The sequence below is a fragment of the Anguilla anguilla genome, chromosome 4 (genome assembly GCF_013347855.1).
Source record: "Anguilla anguilla isolate fAngAng1 chromosome 4, fAngAng1.pri, whole genome shotgun sequence".
NCBI lineage: Eukaryota > Metazoa > Chordata > Actinopteri > Anguilliformes > Anguillidae > Anguilla > Anguilla anguilla.
The window spans coordinates 67526944-67551971 of record NC_049204.1 but is presented as its reverse complement, the minus strand read 5'-3'; the positions used below and the strand labels follow the sequence as shown (position 1 = coordinate 67551971).

The following is a 25028-nucleotide window of genomic DNA, read 5'->3' as shown; positions in this document are numbered from 1 at the left end:
TTCTCTCATTGTCTCTGTTCAGCAGTCTGTCACCTGTCACCTGTCACCTGTATTAAACAGTTCTGCCTCCAGCTCAAAGGCACCTGGAGATGATTCCAGGGTGAGTCATAAGACACAGGTAATAATACAGGTAATAAACCCTACAGGTAATGCTTACATGTCAGGTACAGGTGAGTGTGAGTAAGGAGAGCAGAGCAGTGCAGTGCTGGAGCAGGTAAGATATTAACTCAGGCATGTGATTGGCTGGCAGAACTTGGCTGCTGGGACGGTCTTCCAGAGACTTTGACCAGACTTTCAGAGGGCGCAGGCAAACAGCATTGTGGGTAGCCGTGGGTCTTGTCCCCAGAGGAGGTATGAGACCAGAGCAGCAGTCAGCGCTCACAGGTGAGTTTACCTTCAAAAAGACCCCTTGTGTGGGTGTGTGTTGCAGTATTTGTAGTTGTGTGCAGCAAAATAAATTTTGATGTCTGTACATGTCTGTTGTGAATGTAAAAGCGTATAATAGTGTGTGTGTATGTGTGCGTGTGTGTGTGTGTGTGTGTGCGTTTGTGTATGCGCGTGTGTGTATGTGTGTTTGTGTGCGTGTGTGTGTTTGTGTGTGTATGTGTGTGCGTGTGTGTGTATGTGTGTTTCTGTGCGTGTGTGTTTGTGTGTGTGTGTATTCATGCAGGTGTGTGTTTGTGTGTGTGTGGTGTGTGTGTGCGTGTGTGTGTGTATTCATGCAAGTGTGTGATCAGTAGAGTGATAGTAAGATGTAATGTGGGTATCTGTGGTATTGTTTGGGAGTAGTAAAGTGTGTGTGCAGTTAAGTGTGCTTATAAAGTGTATATGTGTAGTATATCTGTTTACGAATGTATCATAAAAACGTGTATGCATGTATATGTGTGTGGTAAAATATGTTCAAGTGTGTAGTAAAGCATGTGTACAGTATGTGTGTGTATGTGAGTAGTAAAGCATGTGTACAGTATGTGTGTGTATGTGAGTAGTAAAGCATGTGTATATGTGTAGTAAGGTGTGTGTTGTCCATCAGCTACTCTGCTTTTACACGCAGTGATGGGGCTCTCTCACTGGAAGGTGTGCGCTGCAGTGATCCTGATTTTCCTCTGGGGGGCGCTTTGCTCCCCCTCCTGCCCATCACCCTGTTTGTGTCAGGGGGGGTCACTTATAAACTGCTCCTCAGTGGGCCCTACCCTGCCCCCCCTGCACCTCCCTGTCTCAGTCACCATCCTGGACCTGTCCCAAAATGCCCTCTCCTCCCTTCCCCTCCACCCCTACGCGACTCCCCTGCCCCACCTCACACACCTCCACCTGGGGCACAACCAGCTCAGACACCTGTCCGTCTGCAAGACTCCGCCCAGGGAAGAGGGGCTGTGTGACACCTGGGCCCCCACACTGGAGCTCCTGTCTGCAGAGAGTAACCAGCTACAGCACATTCCCGAGGGTGAGTTTATATTCACTATACACTGTATACACTATACACTACACACTGCACTACACATTACACTATGTACATCATACTACACTGTATACACTACACACTGCACTATAATACGGTAAACATTACACAATATACACTATACAATATACACCACACACTGCACTATGCTACATTAAACATTACACAATATACACTCCACAATATACACTACACACTGCACTATACTATGCTAAACATTACACAATATATACTATACACTACACACTGCACTATATACACGCTAAACATTACACAATATATACTATACACTACACACTGCACTATACTACAGTAAACATTACACAATATACACTACACACTGCACTATACTACACTAAACGTTACACACTATACACTACACACTGCACTATACTACACTAAACGTTACACAATATACTCTACACTACACACTGCACTATGCTACAGTAAACATTATACAATATACACTACATGATATACACTACACACTGCACTATACTACACTAAAATTACACTATATACACTATACACTACACACTAGCACGTTGAAAGTCATTGAGCTCTTCAGTACGACCCATTCTCCTGCCAATGTTTGTCAGTGGAGATGGCATGTGGCTGTGTGCTTGATTTTACGCACCTGGTGTGGCTGAAATAGTCGAAACCACTAATTAGAAGGGGTGGAAACATACTTTTGGAAATGTAGTGTATATGATAGTAAACTGTATTTTGCCTGTGTGTGGGGGGGGGTGTTTGAGGTGTAGTGTATGTGATAGTAAACTGTATTTTGCCTGTGTGTGTGGGGGGGGGGGGGTGTTTGAGGTGTGTCACGAGACATGCAGATGAATGACTTTCTACGACTGGGACTTTGATCCGTGTTATTGCGAACACTAGAGATAAACCCCTTCAGCCAATCATAGGCATCTCTCTCTCTCTCTCCCCCTCTCCCCCCTCTCTATCTCTCTCTTTCTCCCTCCCTCTCTCTCTGTCTGTCTCCCTCCCTCTCTGTCTCTCTCTCTCTCTCCCTCCCTCCCCCCCTCTCTCTCGGTCCCTCCCTCCCTCTCTCCCCCTCTCTCTCTCAGGTTTGTGTGGGGCTGCTGCTCTGCACACTCTCCATCTTCCCCACAACCGGATCTCCACCCTGCAGGCTCAGGACCTGCGAGGATGTGCTCACCTGAGGGAGCTCCACCTGCAGCACAATCTCATCTCCACCCTCGCACCGCTGGCCTTCAAAGAGCTGCGGGAGCTCAGGGTACCACACCTGCACCTGCTGCAACACACCTGCACCCGCTACAACACACCTGCACCTGCTGCAACACACCTGCACCTGCTACAACACACCTGCACCCGCTACAACACACCTGCACCTGCTACAACACACCTGCACCTGCTACAACATACCTGCACCTGCTACAACACACCTGCACCCGCTACAACACACCTGCACCCGCTACAACACGCCTACACCTGCTACAACACACCTGCTACAACACACTTGCACCCGCTACAACACACCTGCGCCCGCTACAACACACCTGCACCCGCTACAACACACCTGCACCTGCTACAACACACCTGCACCTGCTACTACAACACACCTGCACCTGCTACAACACACCTACACCCGCTACAACACACCTGCACCTGCTACAACATACCTGCACCTGCTACAACACACCTACACCCGCTACAACACACCTGCACCTGCTACAGCATACTTACACCTGCTACAACACACCTGCACCCGCTACAACACACCTGCACCTGCTACAGCATACTTACACCAGCTACAACACACCTGTAACTGTGCGTGCATGTGCTTGCAGGTCCTGGACCTGAGCTTTAACACTCTCGGCACTTTCCCCGTGCCGGCGTACCTGTCCCTGCACAGCCTCCGCACACAGGTGGAAGTGAGCGGCAACCCCTGGAGGTGTGACTGCAGGCTGCGAGCCCTCAGCAGGTGGATGGGCGTGGCCGGGGAAGGCCTCCCCTGGCAGGTGGTGTGTGCGGAGCCACCTGGGGTGGCAGGGAGAGACCTCCTGCACCTGGACCAGGCAGACCTCACTTGCAACACACCTGCAGAAGGGGCGGGGCCTCACCAGGAAGTGACTGTGCACCCGGGGGCAGAGATTCTACTGCCATGTTGGGTCTCAGATCAGGGTAAGGCCAAATTAAACGATTCACTCAGATCAGGGTAAGGCCAAATTAAACAATTCACTCAGACCAGGGTAAGGCCAAATGAAACGATTCACTGACATCAGGGTAAGGCCAAATTAAACGATTCACTCAGATCAGGGTAAGGCCAAATTAAACAATTCACTCAGATCAGGGTAAGGCCAAATTAAACGATTCACTCAGATCAGGGTAAGGCCAAATTAAACGATTCACTGGGATCAGGGTAAGGTCAAATGAAACGATTCACTGGGATCAGGGTAAGGCCAAATTAAACAATTCACTCAGATCAGGGTAAGGCCAAATTAAACAATTCACTCAGACCAGGGTAAGGCCAAATTAAACGATTCACTGACATCAGGGTAAGGCCAAATTAAACGATTCACTCAGATCAGGGCAAGGCCAAATTAAACAATTCACTCAGATCAGGGTAAGGCCAAATTAAACGATTCACTGGGATCAGGGTAAGGTCAAATGAAACGATTCACTGGGATCAGGGTAAGGCCAAATTAAACGATTCACTCAGATCAGGGTAAGGCCAAATTAAACGATTCACTGGGATCAGGGTAAGGTCAAATGAAACGATCTACTCAGACACCTTGTGGTGAAACGTGAGTAACAGTGTGCTGATAATGTGACGGCAGGCCCAGAGCACAGCTCTAAGGAAAAGTGTGCCTGTGTTGCAGATTTGAGTCGGGCATTTTGGTGGACGCCCAACGGCTCTGTCAGACAGGCCAGTGCCCAGCACCGCGGGGGCCTGCTGATCCAGGGTATCGGAGAGCAGGACCAGGGTCTGTACGTGTGCGTCTCGGGTCCGAATCAGGAGCCGACCAGCATGTTCACCGTGCGCGTGCGGGCCAGTGCACGTGGGGGGGCGGGGCCTGCTCTGAGGGGCGGGGACAGGACTCACTCTGATCTCGCTCTGGCCGTCTGTCTGTCAGTCTTCCTCACCTTCATCGCAGCCTTCGTCCTGGGCGCTCTGACACGCCCCCTCCTGGACATCCTGTGGGGGAAGATATGTGCCTGGAGACGCCCCACCGACACGCCCACAGCCACGCCCTCTGACAACCGAGGCTTCTCTGAGGAGGAGGAGTCTGAGCAGGAGGGCGAGGTGGGGAGGGAGGGGCTTGGGGAGACCAGCATGCCGTATTACATCACCATTCTCCCCGAATCAGGTGCGTCACAAACCCGATTGGGCAGCAGGGAGAGGGACTCTGCCACAGAGAAGGAAGGCCACCCTGGGGCCGTTTACGAGAACATACCCTCCACAAGGGGCCCCGCCCCACAGCCGGTCCAGAGGCGAGGACAGCCACGCCCCCAGGGGGAGGGGCTAAGCCCCTGGGGGGGAGGAGCTCATGATGGCAGCACTGGTGGGGACCAATCAAATTCTTCCTCAGAGGAACAGCCCTCCCACTTTAGCCGCACTGTGGAGTTCGAACCCATCCCAGACCCCCAGGACCTGGGAATAGAGCAATACAGCACCCCCGGATCTGAACAGTCCAACAGTGACCTTGGCCCTGACCTTGAACCTGACTGTGACCCTGACCGTGACCTTGGCCCTACCTTTGGCCATGACTATGCCCTCTCCTCTGCTGATCCATGCCCCATCTCTAGAGAGGAGTTTGTGGCAGGCTGGTCCAATGATACCAGGCCCCCTGGGGAGGACCCATTCTCAGCCCCCAACTGGACAGATTCCCCCTGGGAGCCACGCCCCTATTCTGTACAGGCCCCACCCACAGACAGCTTCCCGCCAGACTTGGACCCGGAGTTGTGGAATGACAGTGGAGAGAGCTTTGAGTTCACTGACTCGCTGCCTGAAACCGCCACCAGGGGGAGCTTCAGCCTGAAGGAGGAGCCCTGGTCCCCCTTCGACCAATCAGCAGCAGGACAGCATGACTCCCATGATCCTACTCTGCTGTGGGGGGGGCAGGAGAAGGACCTCCCACCAGGACTCAACTCCAGCAAAGAGAGCAAGGAACCCCCAGAATCCCTGCTGCACCCCGAATACACAGCACTGCACCCCGAAAACTCAGCACTGCACCCCGAAAACTCAGCACTGCACCCTGACAGAGCATGGCTGGACCCCGAGAACCCGGAGTCTGGAGAGCTGGCGGACGCCCCCCAGCTTACAGGAGGCGGGACAGCAGATGCACCATGGGTAATCCATGAGGCGAGCCAAGCGGATGTGAACATGGGACCTTACGTGGGCGAAGACGCAGATGAGACCAGGTTTGAGTCCCCAGGGGCGTGGCCCCTTGTGACAGAGGACACAGAGGGGTGTGGCCTCAGCCCAGAGGTACCAGAACTCGACCCGGAGCCATGGCCCAGTTTGGGGTTGGCTCAGGACCCTGCTGGCCAGGACGAGAGGTTTGGGGGAACTGACCTGCTCCCCCCCCAGCATCCCACCCCTGCTGACCTGCCCTATCCCATAAAACCCAGGCGAAGCTTCAACTGGCACACGATGCCCCCGCCCCCACCCCCACCCCCACCCCAGCAAGAGGACACGCCCACTCCCCCACACCCACCCCCACCCCAGCAAGAGGACACGCCCACTCCCCCACAACCCCCCCAGCAAGAGGACACGCCCACTGCACCAGACCCCCGCCAGCAAGAGGACACGCCCACTCCCCCACACCCCCCCCAGCAAGAGGACACGCCCACTGCACCAGACCCTCCCCAGCAAGAGGAAACACCCACTGCCCCAGACCCCTCCCAGCAAGAGGACACGCCCACTCCCCCACACCCACCCCAGCAAGAGGACACACTCACTCCCCCACACCCCCCCCAGCAAGAGGACACGCCCACTCCCCCACACCCCCCCCAGCAAGAGGACACGCCCACTGCACCAGACCCCTCCCAGCAAGAGGACTCGCCCACTGCACCAGACCCCTCCCAGCAAGAGGAAACACCCACTGCCCCAGACCCCCCCCAGGGGGATTGGCCTATGCCAGTGGAGGGTCAGCTGAGCGCACCCTCACAGGGGAACCTGAAGCAGGACTGGAGGAGAGGCGGGCTGTTCTTCCAGAAGAAGAGAGCGATGGACGCATTCGCCCCTCCCTCACAGGCCCCGCCCCTGCCAGGCTCCACCCACCTCCCATTCGGCAGCGTCACCGTGCAAACAGTCACCATGGCAGCAGGTCACAGCCCGTCAGGACGGTTTCCTCTCAGAGAGGCTGAAGAGGGGACCGAGGGAGGGGGCGAGGAAGGTCATGTGACCTCTGACCCAACTTCCTGCTTCCTGTTTGGGTCCTGCCAGGATAAGGGCAGCGAAGCCTGACACCCATGCCCCCACCAACCCCTCAGACCTGCTGTCAATCAAATAATGAAAATCTTCTTTGGGATTAAAGGCTGCTTTTCCTCAGACACCTCCACAAGTCCTCACCTGTGCAACTCCACACCTGCGCAACTCCTCACCTGCGCAACTCCTCACCTGCGCAACTCCTCACCTGCGCAACTCCTCACCTGCGCAACTCCACACCTGCGCAACTCCACACCTGCACAACTCCACACCTGCACAACTCCTCACCTGCGCAACTCCTCACCTGCGCAACTCCTCACCTGCTCAACTCCTCACCTGCTCAACTCCTCACCTGCGCAAATCCACCCCTCGGCCTGAGCAGTGCTGGGCCTCAGATCGTTAGTTATCGGAACATCAATGATCACCTCCCCACACAGCTGCTCCAATACTCCTCCCTCCCTCCCTCCCTCCCTCCATCTCTCTCACACACTCCTCCTCTTTCACAAACTCTGAGTAATAAGGTGTTATAACGAGTTTTGGCTGTAAATAAACTTTAATAAGCGATTTGTGCCAGAATGTGAATAACACAAAACATACTTGATTGTTGATCATCACAGTTGCAGAATTATCAATAAAGACCACACTACAGTATCCAGTTGTAATCTCTTATCTATAACCTATTACACAGTTCATATTATCTTTAAATCACACTCACATGCACACGCACACACATGCACTCGCACACATGCACATACACATGCACTTGCACACACAATTGCACTCACAGTCTCACACACACACACACACACACACTCACACTCACCTGCAGGTTCTCTGCGCTGGGCCGTATCCCAGAATTCTTCAGTAACACAGACCAGTCAGACAGCAGGCATAGTTAATAAACTCATTTATATCGCCAGAGATCCATTACAGAAACAAATACAGATACAAACATCCATACATATATACAGCCATATACAGTCAACACTGGATCACTCTCAGTCCTGCACATCTGGTGCAGAAGCACACGGGGGTGACTGGAGCTCCGCCCACCCGGCGACAGGGTCGCTGGAGCTCCGCCCACCCGGCGACAGGGTCGCTGGAGCCCCGCCCACCCGGCGACAGGGTCGCTGGAGCCCCGCCCACCCGGCGACAGGGTCGCTGGAGCCCCGCCCACCCCGCGACAGGGTCGCTGGAGCCCCGCCCACCCGGCGACACTGTCGCTGGAGCCCCGCCCACCCGGCGACAGGGTCGCTGGAGCCCCGCCCACCCGGCGACAGGGTCGCTGGAGCCCCGCCCACCCGGCGACAGGGTCGCTGGAGCCCCGCCCACCCGGCGACAGGGTCTCTGGAGCCCCGCCCGGACGAGCAGCTCACACATTAACACCTGCCACCCATGGGGGGGGCCTGCAGGCCACCGAGAAATGTGATTGGTTATGAAGTATTTACTTGCTGAAAAGTGGGTGGGTTTGGCCAGCAGCATGACAGAGGGGAGTAAGAGCAACCCTCATGCCCATCAAAGGGGTGGGGGGGGGGGCGGGGCAGGCGACTGTGTTCTCCCCCAATAACCAGCTCATAAACATCAGAACATGAACAGAGTTATGAACTGAACATTTTTCTTTCACATTTCATTTTCAAAGCAATAAGACAGAAAATGATTATATTAAAAAAAGATACAATTTCCTGTACAACACTGACACTCCATCCCCTTTAAGAGCAGCTCCTAAGGACAACCAATCAGAAAGCAGTTCTCAATGACACAGCCAACTGGAGAAAAGCTCTTGATAAAAATTTCAGAGCAGCTCACACACACGCACGCGCATACGCACACAGACACACACACACACACACCAGTATTCTAATTGTATGTTAAGAACATGTACACCTGTAAAAGCTGTTCATGGAGATTCTCTGTGAGGTTGTCGGGTTCCAGGTGAAGTTGAAGTTGGCGGGTTTTGTGTGATGGAGCACTTTGGCTTTAGACATGCGTCAATACCATCCTGTTCCAGCAGAGGGCAGCACGGAATGATTAACAAAGTAAGCAGTGATATTGTGAGTGAACCACAGAGGAAGATGCAGCCGTAGTACGAACCCGGCTGAGGGTCGGCTGAGGGTCTGGTTATAGTCTGGTGCTGGTGGATCACTACTGCAATAGTAATGAAGTTCAGATTGAAGAGTTCCCTTTACCCACAACCCCCGTGGCCATTTCACTGCCTCAATCAGTCTGAACAGCCGCCATTATTAAGAGGTTTATCACATTTGTCTCCTCGAACAAAAACAGAAGGTTAAGTGTGAGTTTCAAGAAAACACTGAAGACTTTGAAACACTGGGGGGAGAACACACTCAGCGAGGTTCAAAACACAAAACTTCTAAAGGCCGTGGCCGTGGCAACCAAAGCATCGCCATTCCTCCCTCAAATAAAATAAAAAAAATGTAACAGGAAGTGACTCATTTATAAAACGCACATCACAGTGTGGAGGGCCACTGATGGCCCAGAGCTGTGCTTACCCACAATGCACCAGGGGGGAGAATTCTTTACTTCGGGAAGGGGTGGGGCTGGGGGGGTTCCACTAATCTGTACATCAGCTGACACAGAGACCAGTGGGGAGTGACTGTCCCGCCCCTCCCCGCACCACCCCTTTCCTGAAACGTGGGCAGTTTGGCGGGAAAAAGCGCCAGTCCTGTCCGATGAGCGGGATCCTGCCAGGCCGATGCTGCTGAGGTTCAGTGCTGAGAGATCGGCCTGCTTTTGTACCACTCCACAAACTCATCCAACAGAACTGGCCCTACGGACAAGAGCAGCCCAGACAGACAGACAGACAGACAGCGTTAGAGATATAAAGAACAGGACAGACAGACAGACAGACAGACAGAGCTCCTTCCTGTTCAGATGAGATATGTACACACACAAACAAACATATAAATATACACACACGTTACTGATGCATGTGTGTACATGTGTGCGTGCATGCATGAGGGTGTGCGCATGTGTTAGTGTGTGTATGTCTGTGTGCATACTTGCATGTGTGTACGCTCATGGGTGCACGTGTGTGTGCGCGCGTGAGTGTGAGTGTGTGTGTGTAGTACTCACATGCTCCGTCTTCGTCGTAGTTACTAAGGTCCAGGTTAATGGTTCTGCTGAACTCCAGCACATTACACCACTGGTCTTTGTTTATCACTTTATATTTGGACTGCTGCACAGCAAGACAACAAGACAAAAACATTTACATGTGAAACCCTCCACATACAGTGCGCCTGACATTATTATTATCCATTTAGTGCTGAGGGTGTGTGTGTGTGTGAGTGGGTGTGTGTGGGTGAGGGGGTTTGTGTGTGTGTGTGTGTGTGTGTGTGCATGCCTGTGTGGGTATATGTATGTGTGTGTGCATGCGTGTGGGTATGTGTATGTGTGTGTGCGTGGGTATGTGTGTGTGTGTGTGTGTGCGTGGGTGGGTATGTGTGTGTGTGTGTGTGTGTGTGGGTGGGTATGTGTGTGTGTGCGCACGTGTGTGTGTGGGGCTCAGGTGTGTGGGGTGGGGCTGTACCTCCAGGAACTGGTTAAACACAGGAAACAGCGGCCAGCTCTTCCCCAGCAGCAATCCCAGCATGCACTTGGCAGTGTTAAGGTCTAAGCTCCTTTGGTCCTTCTCCTGCAGGTTCAGATGTTTCAATACATTCATATTATTCAATATGAAGCATATTCACAAAAGGAAAGTTCACTAATATTTATATACTGAATACAGTACAAAATTGTTTCACAACAATCCTTTAAAAAATGTAAAACTTTTGTAAATGAATAACATTAACACAACAGTAACATTTCCAATCACAACTTTATACAATCCGGATTCAGTTGGTGCACATCAGGAACATTTTTTGTACATAGCTAGCTAACTAAGTACCTATCTAACTACAGTTTTCTGGGTTAGCGTGGAGTGTGGAGCAGTGGTCAGAGCAGCAGTGTGGAGCAGTGATCAGAGCAGCAGTGTGGAGCAGTGATCAGAGCAACAGTGTGGAGCAGTGGTCAGAGCAGCAGTGTGGAGCAGTGGTCAGAGCAGCAGTGTGGAGCAGTGATCAGAGTAGCAGTGTGGAGCAGTGATCAGAGCAACAGTGTGGAGCAGTGGTCAGAGCAGCAGTGTGGAGCAGTGGTCAGAGCAGCAGTGTGGAGCAGTGATCAGAACAGCAGTGTGGAGCAGTGGTCAGAGCAACAGTGTGGGGCAGTGGTTAGAGTAACAGTGTGGAGCAGTGGTCAGAGCAGCAGTGTGGAGCAGTGGTCAGAGCAACAGTGTGGGGCAGTGGTTAGAGTAACAGTGTGGAGCAGTGGTCAGAGCAGCAGTGTGGAGCAGTGGTCAGAGCAGCAGTGTGGAGCAGTGGTCAGAGCAGTGGTCAGAGCAGCAGTGAGGAGCAGTGATCGGAGCAGTGGTCAGAGCAGGAGTGAGGAGCAGTGGTCAGAGCAGCAGTGTGGAGCAGTGGTCAGAGCAGCAGTGTGGAGCAGTGATCAGAGCAGTGGTCAGAGCAGCAGTGATCGGAGCAGTGGTCAGAGCAGCAGTGTGGAGCAGTGGTCAGAGCAGGAGTGAGGAGCAGTGGTCAGAGCAGCAGTGTGGATTAGTGGTCAGAGCAGCAGTGGTGTTGTGGTTCAGACCTCAGGGCTCAGATGATGAATGCGCCACAGCAGTTGCCGTGGTAACGCACACACTGACCCGTGCAAAGTCAAAAGCGTATCTGTAGATGAGCTTGAAGTTGGTGGAGTCGTTGAGCATGGACCTCAGGTAATCCAGACTGTTACGCAGTTTCTCTGTGGAGTCACACCTGCGGACAAAGCCGGTTGAGGAACCTGTCATTCCGCAGCTCACCACCAGGGAGCAGGGCAGCCCTCGCAGGGGATCAAAACGAGGGCTGCACCAGCACAGAGCATGGGTCCCAAACTTTACGTCCTACAGCCAGTACATCCATACTTTACATCCATAGAGCAATTAATCTTCCCTTTCTACCGGTACCACATTTTCAAGTATGCAATGTTGATGCTTTTCAACGTAAACTAGCACAGAGTATTTAACAAGAGCAGTGTTTGATCTGAGGGGGGCGGGACACCCATCACTATGGAGACGGCGGGAGGCTTACTGCAAGGCTCCCATTCCTTTGAGCCACTCCTGCAGGGTGAAGTAGCCCATACACTGCGCCTCCAGCTTCCACGCCAAAACCAGCATGACCACCTGCAGCCAATCACACAGCACCACATCATCACCTGCAGCCAATCACACAGCACCACATCATCACCTGCAGCCAATCACACAACACCACATCATCACCTGCACCCAATCGCACAACACCACATCATCACTGAGTGTGTTGGCATGTGTGCGTATGTGTGTGTGGGTGGGTATGTGTGTGTGTGTTTGTGGACGTGTTTGTAGGTGTGCGTGTGTGAGTGTGAGTGTGTGTATGTGTGTACTTGTCAGTCAGAACCTTTAAATTCTCGGAGGTACAATTGAGGGCCAGGCCCTCATTTTCAATGTAGCCGAGATTACAAACACAGTTAAGACATAATAAGTATAATAAAAAATCACAGAATATAGCAACAGTAACCAACATGGTATATAACCAACATGGGGGCGACATAGCTCAGGAGGTAAGACCGATTGTCTGGCAGTCGGAGGGTTGCCGGATCAAACCCCGCCCTGGGCATGTCGAAGTGTCCTTGAGCAAGACACCTAACTCCTAACCCCTAACTGCTCTGGCGAATGAGAGGCATCAATTGTAAAGCGCTTTGGATAAAAGCGCTATATAAATGCAGTCCATTTACCATTTACCATATAATAAAATAACTAGAATAAAGTAAAATATAATAAAAAAATAAAATAAATAAAATCAAGCACAGATAAGATCAAAAACAGATACAATCAGAGACAGGAATGTTCAAAACGAGCGATCTAAACTGCCCATAAGTTGGTAGAGAGCTGATTTTCAGCAATTGTTGAAGCTCATTCCAGGAGGATGGGGCACTAGAATGGAATGCTGACTTCCCAATTTCTGACCGAGCCCGAGGGACCTTAAGCATAAGCAAGCCATTTGATCGGGTTCGATAGGGTCCAGAGCGCCACTCTAACAACCTTGTAATATAAGGTGGAAGCATTCTGACAATGGCCTTAAAGATAAACAAAAACCAGTGTTTATCACGCCTCTCTGCCAGAGAAGACAGACTCACCTTGGCATAGAGGACACAGTGGTGGGTACCATAACTATCGCCAGTGATAAATCTGAGGGCAGAGTGATAGACTGTGTCCAAGCGCTTGTGTAGGTGTGCGTGAGTGTGCGTGTGTGTGCACGTGTGCGTGTGTGTGTGTGTGTGTGTGTGTGACTGTGTGTGTGTGTGTGTCTCACATTCTCAGGCTCCACTCCAATGTCCTCACAGAACTTCTCCATACCCTCCGGCCCAACGACATCATCACATCCTGCAGCGAAAACTCACTGTTACAGACTCCACCCACATTGCATACCCCACCCACCTTACAGACTCCACCCACATTGCATACCCCACCCACCTTACAGACTCCACCCACATTGCATACCCCACCCACCTTACAGACTCCACCTACACTGCATACCCCACCCACCTTATTTACTCCACCCACACTGCATACCCCACCCACCTTATTGACTCCACCCACATTACATACCTTGTCCACCTTACAAACTCCACCCACATTACATATCTTGTCCACCTTACAGACTCCACCCACATTGCATACCCCACCCACCTTACAGACTCCACCCACATCGCATACCCCACCCACCTTATAGACTCCACCCACACTGCATACCCCACCCACCTTATTTACTCCACCCACACTGTATACCCCACCCACCTTATTGACTCCACCCACATTACATACTCTCTCCACTTTACAGACTCCACCCACATTACATACCCCGCCCACCTTACAGACTCCACCCACATTGAATACCCCGCCCACTTCACAGATCACACCCACATTAAAGGCCTTGCATCATTTCCCAATCCCGTTACTTGTCTCTAACTTGTGCTCTCTTCAGTCCATTTCCTTCCTAATCTCAGCTGAGTGCAGATCAGACACTTGTCAGAGAACCTCACCTGCATATTCATAAAACCACTCCAGGCATCGTTTGCTGGAGAACGCGTCTTCATTCTTGATCCGCGAGGCGTCGTGTTTTCTGAACATACTGAGGGTGAGAAAAGTGTTTTACACACTGGAGTCATGACACAGCAGCACTGCATACACTCACTACAGGCACACAGCCAAGAATATTGAGGGTCATGTGACTGTGGGTCAGGTGACTGCAGCAGGGTCAGGTGACAGCAGCAGGGACATGTGACTGCGAGTCAGGTGACTGCAGCAGGGTCAGGTGACTGTGGGTCAGGTGACTGCAGCAGGGTCATGTGACAGCAGCAGGGTCATGTGACTGCGAGTCAGGTGACTGCGGCAGGGTCATGTGACTGTGGGTCAGGTGACAGCAGCAGGGTCATGTGACTGCAAGTCAGGTGACTGCAGCAGGGTCATGTGACTACAGGTCAGGTGACTGCAGCAGGGTCAGGTGACTGCAGGACAGGTGACAGCAGCAGGTCAGGTGACTACAGGTCAGGTGACTGCGGGACAGGTGACAGCAGCCGGTCAGGTGACTGGTGCTACCTGTCCGGGCGGCTCTTCTTGGCAGAGAGGTCGTCCCCAGCGGTGGGTCTCCTCTTTTTCCTGGGGGGCATGGCCCTGGAGCTGCAGGAGTGCAGGGAGCCTGCACACAAACCACAGCGCCCGTTACACTCCCGCCAGCGCCCGTTACACACCCGTTACACTCCCACCAGCGCGTGTTACACTCCCGTTACACTCCTGCCAGCGCCCGTTACACTCCCGTTACACACCCGTTACACTCCCACCAGCGCCCGTTACACACCCGTTACACTCCCGCCAGCACCCGTTACACTCCCGTTACACTCCCGTTACACTCCCGCCAGCACCCGTTACACTCCCACCAGTGCCCGTTACACTCCCGTTACACACCCGCCAGCGCCCATTACACTCCCGTTACACACCCGCCAGTGCCCGTTACACACCCGTTACACACCCGTTACACACTCACTGCCTCCCGTTACACACTCATCATTACATTACATTTATTTAGCAGATGTTTTTATCAAAAATTGCATATCAAGGTCATTGGAACAACTGCAAAACACATGTTTGATAAGGTACAATACACATTTTGTACAGTTATTCATAGCCAAGAACACAGTCTAGTTCACACAGTGAACATTATTCTGACCTAACCTATGCTAAGTCAAACTAGGAGGAACAACAAGCTACAACATTAGGACGATAATACAAATTACAATAAGTATCACCTTTACACACTCACCAGTGCTCTTACACACTTTTTACACAGAATAAGGTGGGTCCTACCTGTTGGATGAGAGTCCTGCCCAATGTCTTCTGTCAGGTTCTATAGAGAGAGAGAGAGAGAGAGAGAGGGGTTGGGAGATCACTTGCTCCTCAAGAACATGTTATGCAAGACATTTTTACAATCTGTAAAAAATAAAAAAATAAAATAAAATAACTCTCCCTTTATCTCCGAGGTGTTGAGACACACACCTTGATGATGTCACTCAGGTGAGTATAATTTCACCCACTCCACACTCCTGTCTCCTCTCCCATGTGAATTTCCCCTCAGTGCACTGCTCTGGCTAAAGGCAGGCGCGAATGTGCTAACATGCTAAGGTGCTAAACTGTAACTGTCAATACCAGTTTTTTATTGGCTTCAAATCTAAGCAGAACCAGTGCCAGTGAAAGAGGTCTGTGATTGGGCCCCACTCATTGCTCCACCAATCACAGATGAGCAAAACAATACCCAGCATACATGCCGGTGCTCCAAACCCAAGTATAAGATTGACTGGTGTAGATAAGCCTGCGTTAGACACATATTAGCCCAGGTTAGGCCCAGGTTAGGCCCATGCTAGTCCCGCATTAGTTACCAGCTTGTTGAGCGTGTGGTAGATCTTGTGAATGCTGGCCAGAGTAGACAGGTGGGAGTTCAGCTGAAAATCTATAAAGACACAAAAACAAAAAAGAATGCCTTTTTTAGCATCTCTCTTTCTCCAAAGCAGGGAGTCCTCACACAACACCCATCTTAACAGGCATTTAGCAGACGCTCTTATCTAGAGCAACTTACGCTACTTTTACTCTGCATCCATTTATACATATGGATATATACTGAACCACTGCTGATTAAGTTCCTTGTTCAAGGATACAATGGCAGTGTCCTCCCTGGGAATCGAACCTATGACCTTTAGGTTACAAGACCAGCTCCTTACCAATTATACTACACTGCCACCCACCTCTGCTCACAGAACGCAGTGGCTCTGCTCACAGAATGCAAAAAAAACTCAATTAAAAAAAAAAAAATCTAAAACAGGACTGCTGGGGTGTGCCACAGCGACATGCCCTGGGGTCGGGTATCGAACGCGACCGCGCTGGACAGGCCTGACAGCACCGAGACCGTCAGCCAGGCCGGCCCACACAATCAAGCCCAAGTACTGATGCTCGCCTACACGGTGAGTGGCTGTGGATGAGAGCACCCCCTACAGGAATGTAATGTAATCCGCAGGCATAACTGGCTGTAGATTCTCTGGGAGGAAGGGATCTGGTTGGCAGGTGGGTCGCAGGACACCTTTGGCCTCCCATTCCTAGGCAGCAATTAATGAAAGTAACTCAGATTTAACAGCGGCTCGGGAAAGGGGGGGGAGGGGGCGTTTACATGGTGCTGCAAGATCGCGGCTTTCCCCGGATAATGGAGGGTATCGGCAAGACAGGAAGTGAAGATGCGTTTGAGCATTTTCCAAATCTGGGGAAATAAAGTCTTATGTGTATAAATGTATGTATAAAATCTTATATGAAATAGACGTTAATATTGTGATAGTTACACAGCATTCAACCTTTACACAAGTACTTCCAATAACACAGTGATTTAACATTAAAAGACACCCAGTATACGTTGTGTGTGTGTGTTGCATAAGATCATTACTAGCACCTACCCAAGTTTTCGCATGCCGGTGGAAGTGCCAGTGGAAGGATTACAGGACGCTCAGTAGGGATATCCCGCACACGACCCCGCTTAACGCTCATTAGCTCGCCCGCAGAGGCTGTGGGGACACGTTTAAGCCAGCTGTGTGTCTGCGCGCGCGCGCGCGCTCGCTCGCGGGGGCCCTGCACCACCGCGTCGCGCTGTTGCGTCTACGCCGTCGGCTGTTCTATATCACACCCGCTTGTGTATTTGGGATGGTAGGGAGTGGACCACTAGCACATTTGGCGACTGTGAACAGACATGGAATAGCCAGTGACTAAAATCACCTTAGTAACTTAAAAATTTCTCCCGAATGAATATTTTATGAGAATTATTATCGTCACACATTTCACCTGATCAAGTCGAACAACTGTTTGCACCCTATTTTAATACAACTCGGAGAATGGCAGAAATAACCCTGTATTTCACACTGAACCAAATCTGGCATTTCGTCACTAATATTGTACAAGGTGCAGAGAAACTGCGAAGACTCGGAATGTACAAGGTTATAAGCAGTGGTCAGGCCAGTACGCCAGCTAGCTACACACCTCGGCTATAACAGTACACACGGATAAGTTCAGTTGCACCGACTTTACAAAGTATCAAGAGAGTGGGGAGGAATCTGGGGGTTGTAGTCCACACACTGACGCCTGCCCATTCTTTCCATCAGCGTACATTACAGTGAACTTCACTTCCCATGATTAAAACAAAAACATATTCTGCACCCCTCTCCTGATACTCGCCCCGACTGACGAATGCAATTTAGATTGTTGCAGAAATCTTAGGACGTAAAATTTAAACTGTGGCTTTTAAGACAGCTACGACCATTGCTTCCCTTTCCAATGCAAGTGACGCGCTAGGACATGCACCACGTTCGCAGAGAAAAAAATACACATATTTTACAAAACTGCGTCACAATTTTCATCCTGTGCAATTGTCCGCAGTTTTCTCGAAACCTGACCCATTTATATTGTGAAATACCACTAATGTTTGGCTTCTATATGTTGTATAGTATGTACATTATCATCATGTCTGTTAATGACAAAAACGCCTTTTTCTCTTACGGAAAATAAAGCTATATCCAACAAGCTATCTTTGCTAGCCAGCTACAATTTAACTGAATCTTACATAATGTTGCTGTTAGTACTCCGTTCACAAAACGAACAAAAGTGAACGCCTGTCAGTATTCGTTCGTTCTGCATTTATTTCGTCAGTGTATCCCCAAAAGGCAACACGGATAGCTACTAGTACAAAGACAGTAGCGAGCAAATTGATTTTCTGATTTGTATGTAGCTGGCAAGCTAGCTAGTTAGATCTAGAATAATGCATGTTTCGCAAAGTAAAGGTCTCTACAGCGCAAAATGCATTACAAAAGATAGACCCATTGCATATTTACATTAAGCAAAAGTACACAATATTACAGGCAAAATCATACCCGAAGACACAATCACTTACTTGCCGCATCAGAGTGCATTTTTTTAACCAGAGCACTGACTCTGAATCGTTTCTCTGCAAATCTGCAGACCGGCCAGTGGGCGGGACACGTCAACGATACACACGCCTACAAATGATTTAGGTGGACAACATGCATCATAACCACGCCTTTCTCGCCTTGCGATATGTCGAGCTGCGTGTCATCCATTCTTAGCGGAGACAAAGAAGTTGGACCCGCCCACCAACGAACGTGACAGGTCAAAGTTGCCGCAAAGGCCAACCCACCGACGTCGTTCATTGGTTACTGAACTTACCATATATATCAATTATGAGAGATTCCTCGTGCAAAATGAAAACCAACCCACGACGGAACTTCATTGGACTAAACATAGCCTGAGCCCCGCCCCGCTATGTTTTCTCAATGGTGAAAAAGGCCTTCCGTCACATACATTACCAATGCAGAGTGAGGCTATTGGCCTTGATGACAAGTTGTTTACTATAGGGCGTGAGCGCTGCTACATGAGAGTCAGTTGTTTTTGTCTCAAGTTAAAACGTTGGCCGTCTGCGGCTTCCACAGTAGATTGGAAACTGCTCGCGCCTGTAGTTCCTGTGTAAAGCAATTTAACCCTGGTTGCGCGTCAGGCATCGTAAGTTCCTGGTGGTAACAGTCATTATTCCATATGTACCTTTGTTTGCTAATTGCATTTTATAGCAATTCTCGTCACTTGCAGAGAATAACAGGCATATGTTTTACATGCATACATGCGCGTGTCCTCGAGTTAAAGTTTTTTTAAATGTATTTTTTTACTACTCAATCTACTCAATTCTTTTTTTAAATCTAAATCTATTTTACAATCGCTGGGTCTTAACTCGGCACTTGGATACACCGATTGCCTCGGTTGCATGAAACCAAGGCCTTCATTATAATTCAAAAGAGCCTTCACTTGGTTGTGGGGGGAAGGGTTAGGCTCGGTCCAACATCCGGTCTGAATCCATGTACGTCCAACTGAAAACACGGTAAGGAGTGCACAATGCGCGCGGTACCCTCGGTAGACTTTCTATCTGACAGTCTATCTGAGTCCCGTGCTGGTGTGTGACGACTAGGCTGTGACAGACACTGAATGCACCCATTCCATCCGCTACGCATGCGGTACAATTGTGCGTTTGTCTTTTTGTGTGTGTGAGTAGCCTACATGTCTGTGTGTGCACGGGACGTTCTTTTATTAGAGAGTTTTACGTTCTCTCCAAAGTAGTTTTACAAGACAATTTTTTCAGACAGACGTGACATCACTTCAAAAACTGAATTCTACAATCAGGACAATTCAACAACAATTCAGGAACGTTCAGTGAGACGTGGCATTACAATCCAAACCCTCCAGGACAGAGGACAGCAGGTGTAGGGAACAGAGCACTGCATTTTGGCGGATGTAACAAATAAGATGAACCACTATAAAATAAAACTTATAAATAAATATGGCATAACTACTAGCTCCAACACTAGCTCTATATACCAACACTTATATAACAACACAGGCTCTAAATACCAGCCATGGCTCTATATACCAACACTGGCCCTATATTACCAACACTGGCCCTATATTACCAACACTGGCTCTATATACCAGCACTACCTCTATATACCAAACACTGGCTCTATATGCCATCAGTGGCTCACTTGTAGATTAGACCGCAGGTAAAGCGTTCTTATCGGGAAACAGGAGCAGTCCTCAGTGGGTAAAATGTCAGCTCAGGTGTGTGATTGATCTGATGAAGTTAGAACACGAGCTAAAGGGTAGGCAGCTATCAAACCCTCCTCTCACACCACGCCCTTCTCACTTCAGTTCCCCAAGTCACTAATGCCAATAAGAACCGAGTATCATTCTCTAAATACATTGTTTAAGACCATGGTTTTCAACAGGGTGTCTGTGGACCCCTGGGGGTTCCTGGAGGTACTGCAGGGGGTCCCTGGCCAGGCTTGACATGCAATGACTATTTCTAGACTTGGGATAATATGTCAAAATATGAAAACTTTTTCAATAAGCCTTCTTAACTTATGATGGGGGTCGTGGGTGCCTAGGTCCCTGGATCCGAAAAGTTTAAGACATTTGGGAACTGCTGCTCTCATGAAACAATTCTCCAACAGATGGCGCCAGAGCTGTATTGTGCTGTTTCAAGTTTCTGAAGTTATTGCATTTTTCATAACCAGAACTACAGATTTATTATTATTATTATTATTATTATTATTATTATTATTATTATTATGAAGACAGCGTTCATCTTTGAAGCAGAAGTCTTTCTAAATTAAAACAGCTAAATTCCATTAAAATTAATCTGCTTCACTGATGTTAAGAAATAAGGAAGAAGTTACAGGTGTCCTTCATTGTTTCGGTGTGTTTGCTGATGAATGCAGTTGTTCAAGCGCACTGAAAGGGGTGTAAAAAATGCTGCACGCGTCCATGAAAGAGACCAGGGTACAGAGCAATGAACTTTGTCCTTAATTACGGGGGGCGGGGGGGGGGGGGGGGGGGGGGGTATAGGCGTGTCCTTGCAGCAGAAACGCAAACAGGTGGGGCATGTGTGTAAATTCTTAGAGTGACTCAGGGATTTTGCCCAACAATCTTTTGTTACGGTTCCATTTTTTTCTTGTTTGGATTTCACCACTTTCGTTCCCTCACAGGGAAAAGAAGAGTGAGTGAGGGAGGGGTGGAGTGAGAGTGAGAGGGGGAGGGGCTGAGGGAGTGAGGGAGGGGTGGAGTGAGAGTGAGAGGGGGAGGGGCTGAGGGAGGGAGGGAGGGGCTGAGCCTTCTCCTGCCTGCCGTTGGTCTTTGTTCTGGCAGAGCTGGTTTGGCGAAGCAGCAGCAGGAACAGCCATGAGCTTCGAGGCACCAGAGAAAACTGGGGCGAGCAGGGCAGCAGAGAGCAAGGTGAGAGAGCAGCATACCTCCACAGCAGCCAGGAGGAGCACCTGGAGGAGGAGGAGGAGGAGGAGAAGCAGCAGGAGGAGGAGTAGGAGCAGCTGGAGGAGGAGCAGAAGCAGCAGGAGCAGCTGGAGGAGGAGGAGCAGGAGCAGCAGGAGCAGGGTCTAACGACTGGCCTCTTTTTCCAGTGTCCTCTGGGTGACAGACATGTCCACAGGGAAGACGTGAGACAAATACTCAGAGAGTGCCAAGAGGAGAGCTTCTGGTACAGAGGTGAGCACAGCCACACCTTCACCTCTGTTCACCTGAGATAGAGAGATAGAGAGAGGGGGGGAGGGGGAGGGGGAGGGAGAGAGAGGGGGGGGGAGAGGGACGGGAGGGGAGGGGGGAGAGAGGGAAAGTGAAGGAGAGGGAAAGGGGCTGAGAGAGAGAGAAAGGGAGTGAGAGAGCGTGAGGGAAAGGGAGTGAGAGTGTAAGGGAAAGGGAGCGAGAGAGTGAGGGAAAGGGAGGGAATGAGGGACAGACAGAAGAGGGAGAGAGAGGGAGAAAGATATGTGGACAGCGGGAGCAAGGAATTCATAGTATACATTCTCTCTATCTCGTCCTCACACACACACACACACACACACACAGCTGTTCTCCATTTTTCATCAGAAGCATTAGTTTGGGTTTTCCTTGTTCGGCAGGCTGTTTAAGCTTCCCGAGTCGTTTGGGCGGTTTGTTCCAGCCCCTCCTTGTTTACCTCTTTCTTCCTTTCCTTGCCTCCTTTCCTAGTACGGAAGACCAGATGGGTCAAAAATATGTGAAACTGACGTCTGGAATCACGCGTTGTCAACATGGGTGCATTCCAGTCGCTTATTTTATTTGTCCTTGGTCTCCAAGGTCCTTGACTGACCCTGGAAATCGATCGAGGTGCATCATCTTTAAGGACATGATAACCCTTTTTTTTTTGCTATTCAGTTTTTAACAAAAATAGAATGCAAAGCAATTGAACAAGTCATTCTATCAAAAAATACATAGAATAACATGTGATTCATACAAACAAAAAAAGGAAAATATGAACATACACTCGCACATGCACACACTCGCACGGGCACTGTCTGCTTGTCTGTCTGCCTGTCTGTCTGTCTGTCTGTCTGCCTGTCTGCCTGCCTGTCTGTCTGCCTGTCTGCCTGTCTGCCTGCCTGCCTGCCTGTCTGCCTGCCTGCCTGCCTGTCTGTCTGCCTGCCTGCCTGCCTGCCTGCCTGTCTGTCTGTCTGCCTGTCTGTCTGCTTGTCTGTCTGTCTGTCTGCCTGCCTGTCTGTCTGTCTGGCTGTCTGCTTGTCTGTCCGGCTGCCTATTTGTCTGTCTGCCTGCCTGACTGCCTACCTGCCTGTCTGTCTGTCTGACTGACTGTCTGTCTGTCCCTCAGCTCTGCCTCTCTCCCTGGGCAGCCTGGCCACCACTGGAGCTCTCATCTACAAAGGTAAGCACTGACCAAGGATCAGTGGTGGTTATAAGCACTGACCCAGGATACCTGCCCCCCTGCTCTGTACTGATCACCTGTACCTGCCCCACTGCTCTATACTGATCACCTGTACCTGCCCCCCTGCTCTGTACTGATCACCTGTACCTGGCCCTCTCTTCTACCCTCCTCCAGGAGTTCTGCTCCCCTCTAAGAGGTTCGGCCCCTTCCCAAAACTGGCAGGTAACCCTGGCACTACCTTCCAAGCCTCCCTGAAGATACACACACAAACACACACATGCACACACTCACACACACACACATGCCCACACACACACAAACACACACAAACACGCACACTCACACACAAACACACACACATGCCCACACACGCACAAACACACACACATATGCTCACACACGCACAAGCACACACATGCACATGTACGCACACACATGCGCACGCACACACACACAAACACACACACGTACGCACACACATACAGGCAGTTGCACTCACATTTGCATGCACACACAATCTAAGAGCATAGCATCACCCCCGTGACCCCTGACCTCTGACTCCTCAGCGGCTGGTATCCTTGGTTACGTTCTGGGAAAGGCCTCTTATGTGCCAACGTGCAGAGACAAATTCCACAGACTCGGGTTCGAGCCAGGCAGGCCAGGATTTGGACCGAGGTTCTGGGGGCCTGGCTTTGACCCAAAGGACCTGAGGTGGGCGGGCCCTTAGCCCATCAGTCACACAGCTGACCAATCAGGCCTTTACTTGCCAATGTTTACCACAGTAACCTGTACAAGCTTTATTTATAAATGGGAAAGTACTTTCCCACTGCGTATATCTGGGTTTACTGTGATTAATCTTTCATATTTTAAATAGGACAATTTCAGTATTTCTGTGCCAAAAATAATGTCATTTGTTACTCTGAACATCTAAAGTGATCCATATGTAGCATTTTAGTTTTTTCTTAAGTGCAGCTGGGTGTTGTGGTTTTAGTTTGTTCTTAATTAACTGCAGCTGGGTGTTGTAGTTTTAATTTGTTCTTAAATGCAGCTGGGTGTTGTAGTTTTAGTTTGTTATTAACTGCAGCTGGGTGTTGTAGTTTTAATTTGTTCTTAAATGCAGCTGGGTGTTGTAGTTTTAGTTTGTTATTAACTGCAGCTGGGTGTTGTGGTTTTAGTTTGTTCTTAAATGCAGCTTTTCTGTTTGTTAGACACTGTGATCACGTGTGTACAGAGTGTGAAAAAAACAAGCAATCTGCTCCACCAGAGACTACAGCTTAATAGGTAAGTGTGCACATATTCTCTCTCACACTAACTTCCCCACACACACTCTCTCTCTCACACTAACCTCCCCACACACTCTCTCTCTCTCACACTAACCTCCCCACACACTCTCTCTCTCTCACACTAACCTCCCCACACACACTCTCTCTCTCACACTAACCTCCCCACACACACTCTCTCTCTCACACTTACCCCCCCACACACACTCTCTCTCTCACACTTACCCCCCCACACACACATATACCCTCTCTCACATTAACACTCTCTCTCACACTAACCTCCCCACACACACTCTCTCTCTCTCTCACTAACCTCCCCACACACTCTCTCTCTCTCACACTAACCCCCCCACACACTCTCTCTCTCTCACACTTACCCCCCCACACACACTCTCTCTCTCTCACACTAACCTCCCCACACACTCTCTCTCTCTCTCACACTAACCCCCCCACACACACTCTCTCTCTCTCACACTTACCCCCCCACACACACTCTCTCTCTCACACTAAACCCCCCACACTCTTTCTCTCTCTCTGTTAATGTGGAGAGTGGTATAGCAGCACATATAGGTCTAAGTGTGTAAATGAAAGGAGGTCAGGGGTTATACACATTGTCTGGCCTTTGCTCTTTTTCTTTTCACATGCGTTTCCCAGCATACTTTGGATTCACCTCTGACCTGGAAGTGCAGCAATATAACCTGGAAGTTCACCGATACAGCACCATAGAGGAATCACTGTGCTTGTGTTTTCTTTATAAACTTCAAATGTGTACCACATTTCACATAAATAAATATACTTATGTTTTATCACTTCATTAAAACTTGTTTTTTGCCTGTGGATGACTCAGTTCAAAGATACTCACATCTGGGCCTCGAATCCAAATCCCACCCTGGTTTTCTTTTCCATGGTAATTAACATGGTAATTAGTGCTTCTGATTGGCCAGACTGGTGTTGAGTCTGAGCTGTGACCCACGGTCTGG

The 25028-nt window shown here is 50.1% G+C and overlaps 4 protein-coding genes across 5 annotated transcripts in view; 3 read left to right on the top strand and 1 right to left on the bottom strand.

Moving 5' to 3' along the window:
- Positions 1-25028, top strand: part of LOC118225964 (tripartite motif-containing protein 16-like) — an 890716-nt gene that overhangs the window by 46254 nt on the left and 819434 nt on the right. The gene's annotated exons all lie outside the window — the stretch shown is intronic.
- On the top strand, positions 75-6886 carry LOC118225140. Its single transcript, XM_035413195.1, has 7 exons — positions 75-100; positions 251-384; positions 1052-1441; positions 2536-2705; positions 3280-3613; positions 4312-6762; positions 6882-6886. Exons 1-7 carry the CDS (start codon positions 90-92, stop codon positions 6884-6886), a joined length of 3495 nt encoding a protein of 1164 aa, XP_035269086.1. The 5' UTR covers positions 75-89.
- Positions 8155-18527, bottom strand: dcun1d4 (DCN1, defective in cullin neddylation 1, domain containing 4 (S. cerevisiae)). Of its 2 annotated transcripts, XM_035415260.1 has the most exons (12): positions 18407-18463; positions 16923-17200; positions 15864-15934; positions 15295-15334; positions 14530-14629; positions 13974-14062; positions 13244-13314; positions 11984-12075; positions 11563-11671; positions 10408-10512; positions 9954-10056; positions 8155-9648 (listed from the first exon to the last, which is right to left on the bottom strand). In XM_035415260.1, exons 2-12 carry the CDS (start codon positions 17011-17013, stop codon positions 9587-9589), a joined length of 933 nt encoding a protein of 310 aa, XP_035271151.1. In that variant the 5' UTR covers positions 17014-17200; positions 18407-18463; the 3' UTR covers positions 8155-9586. The 2 variants fall into 2 exon arrangements, with proteins under 2 accessions (XP_035271151.1, XP_035271152.1); XM_035415261.1 differs by lacking the exon at positions 16923-17200 and having other exon boundaries at positions 18407-18527.
- On the top strand, positions 21223-24857 carry ociad2 (OCIA domain containing 2). Its single transcript, XM_035415288.1, has 7 exons — positions 21223-21309; positions 21492-21576; positions 22715-22768; positions 22943-22990; positions 23335-23479; positions 23977-24049; positions 24703-24857. Exons 1-6 carry the CDS (start codon positions 21256-21258, stop codon positions 24044-24046), a joined length of 456 nt encoding a protein of 151 aa, XP_035271179.1. The 5' UTR covers positions 21223-21255; the 3' UTR covers positions 24047-24049; positions 24703-24857.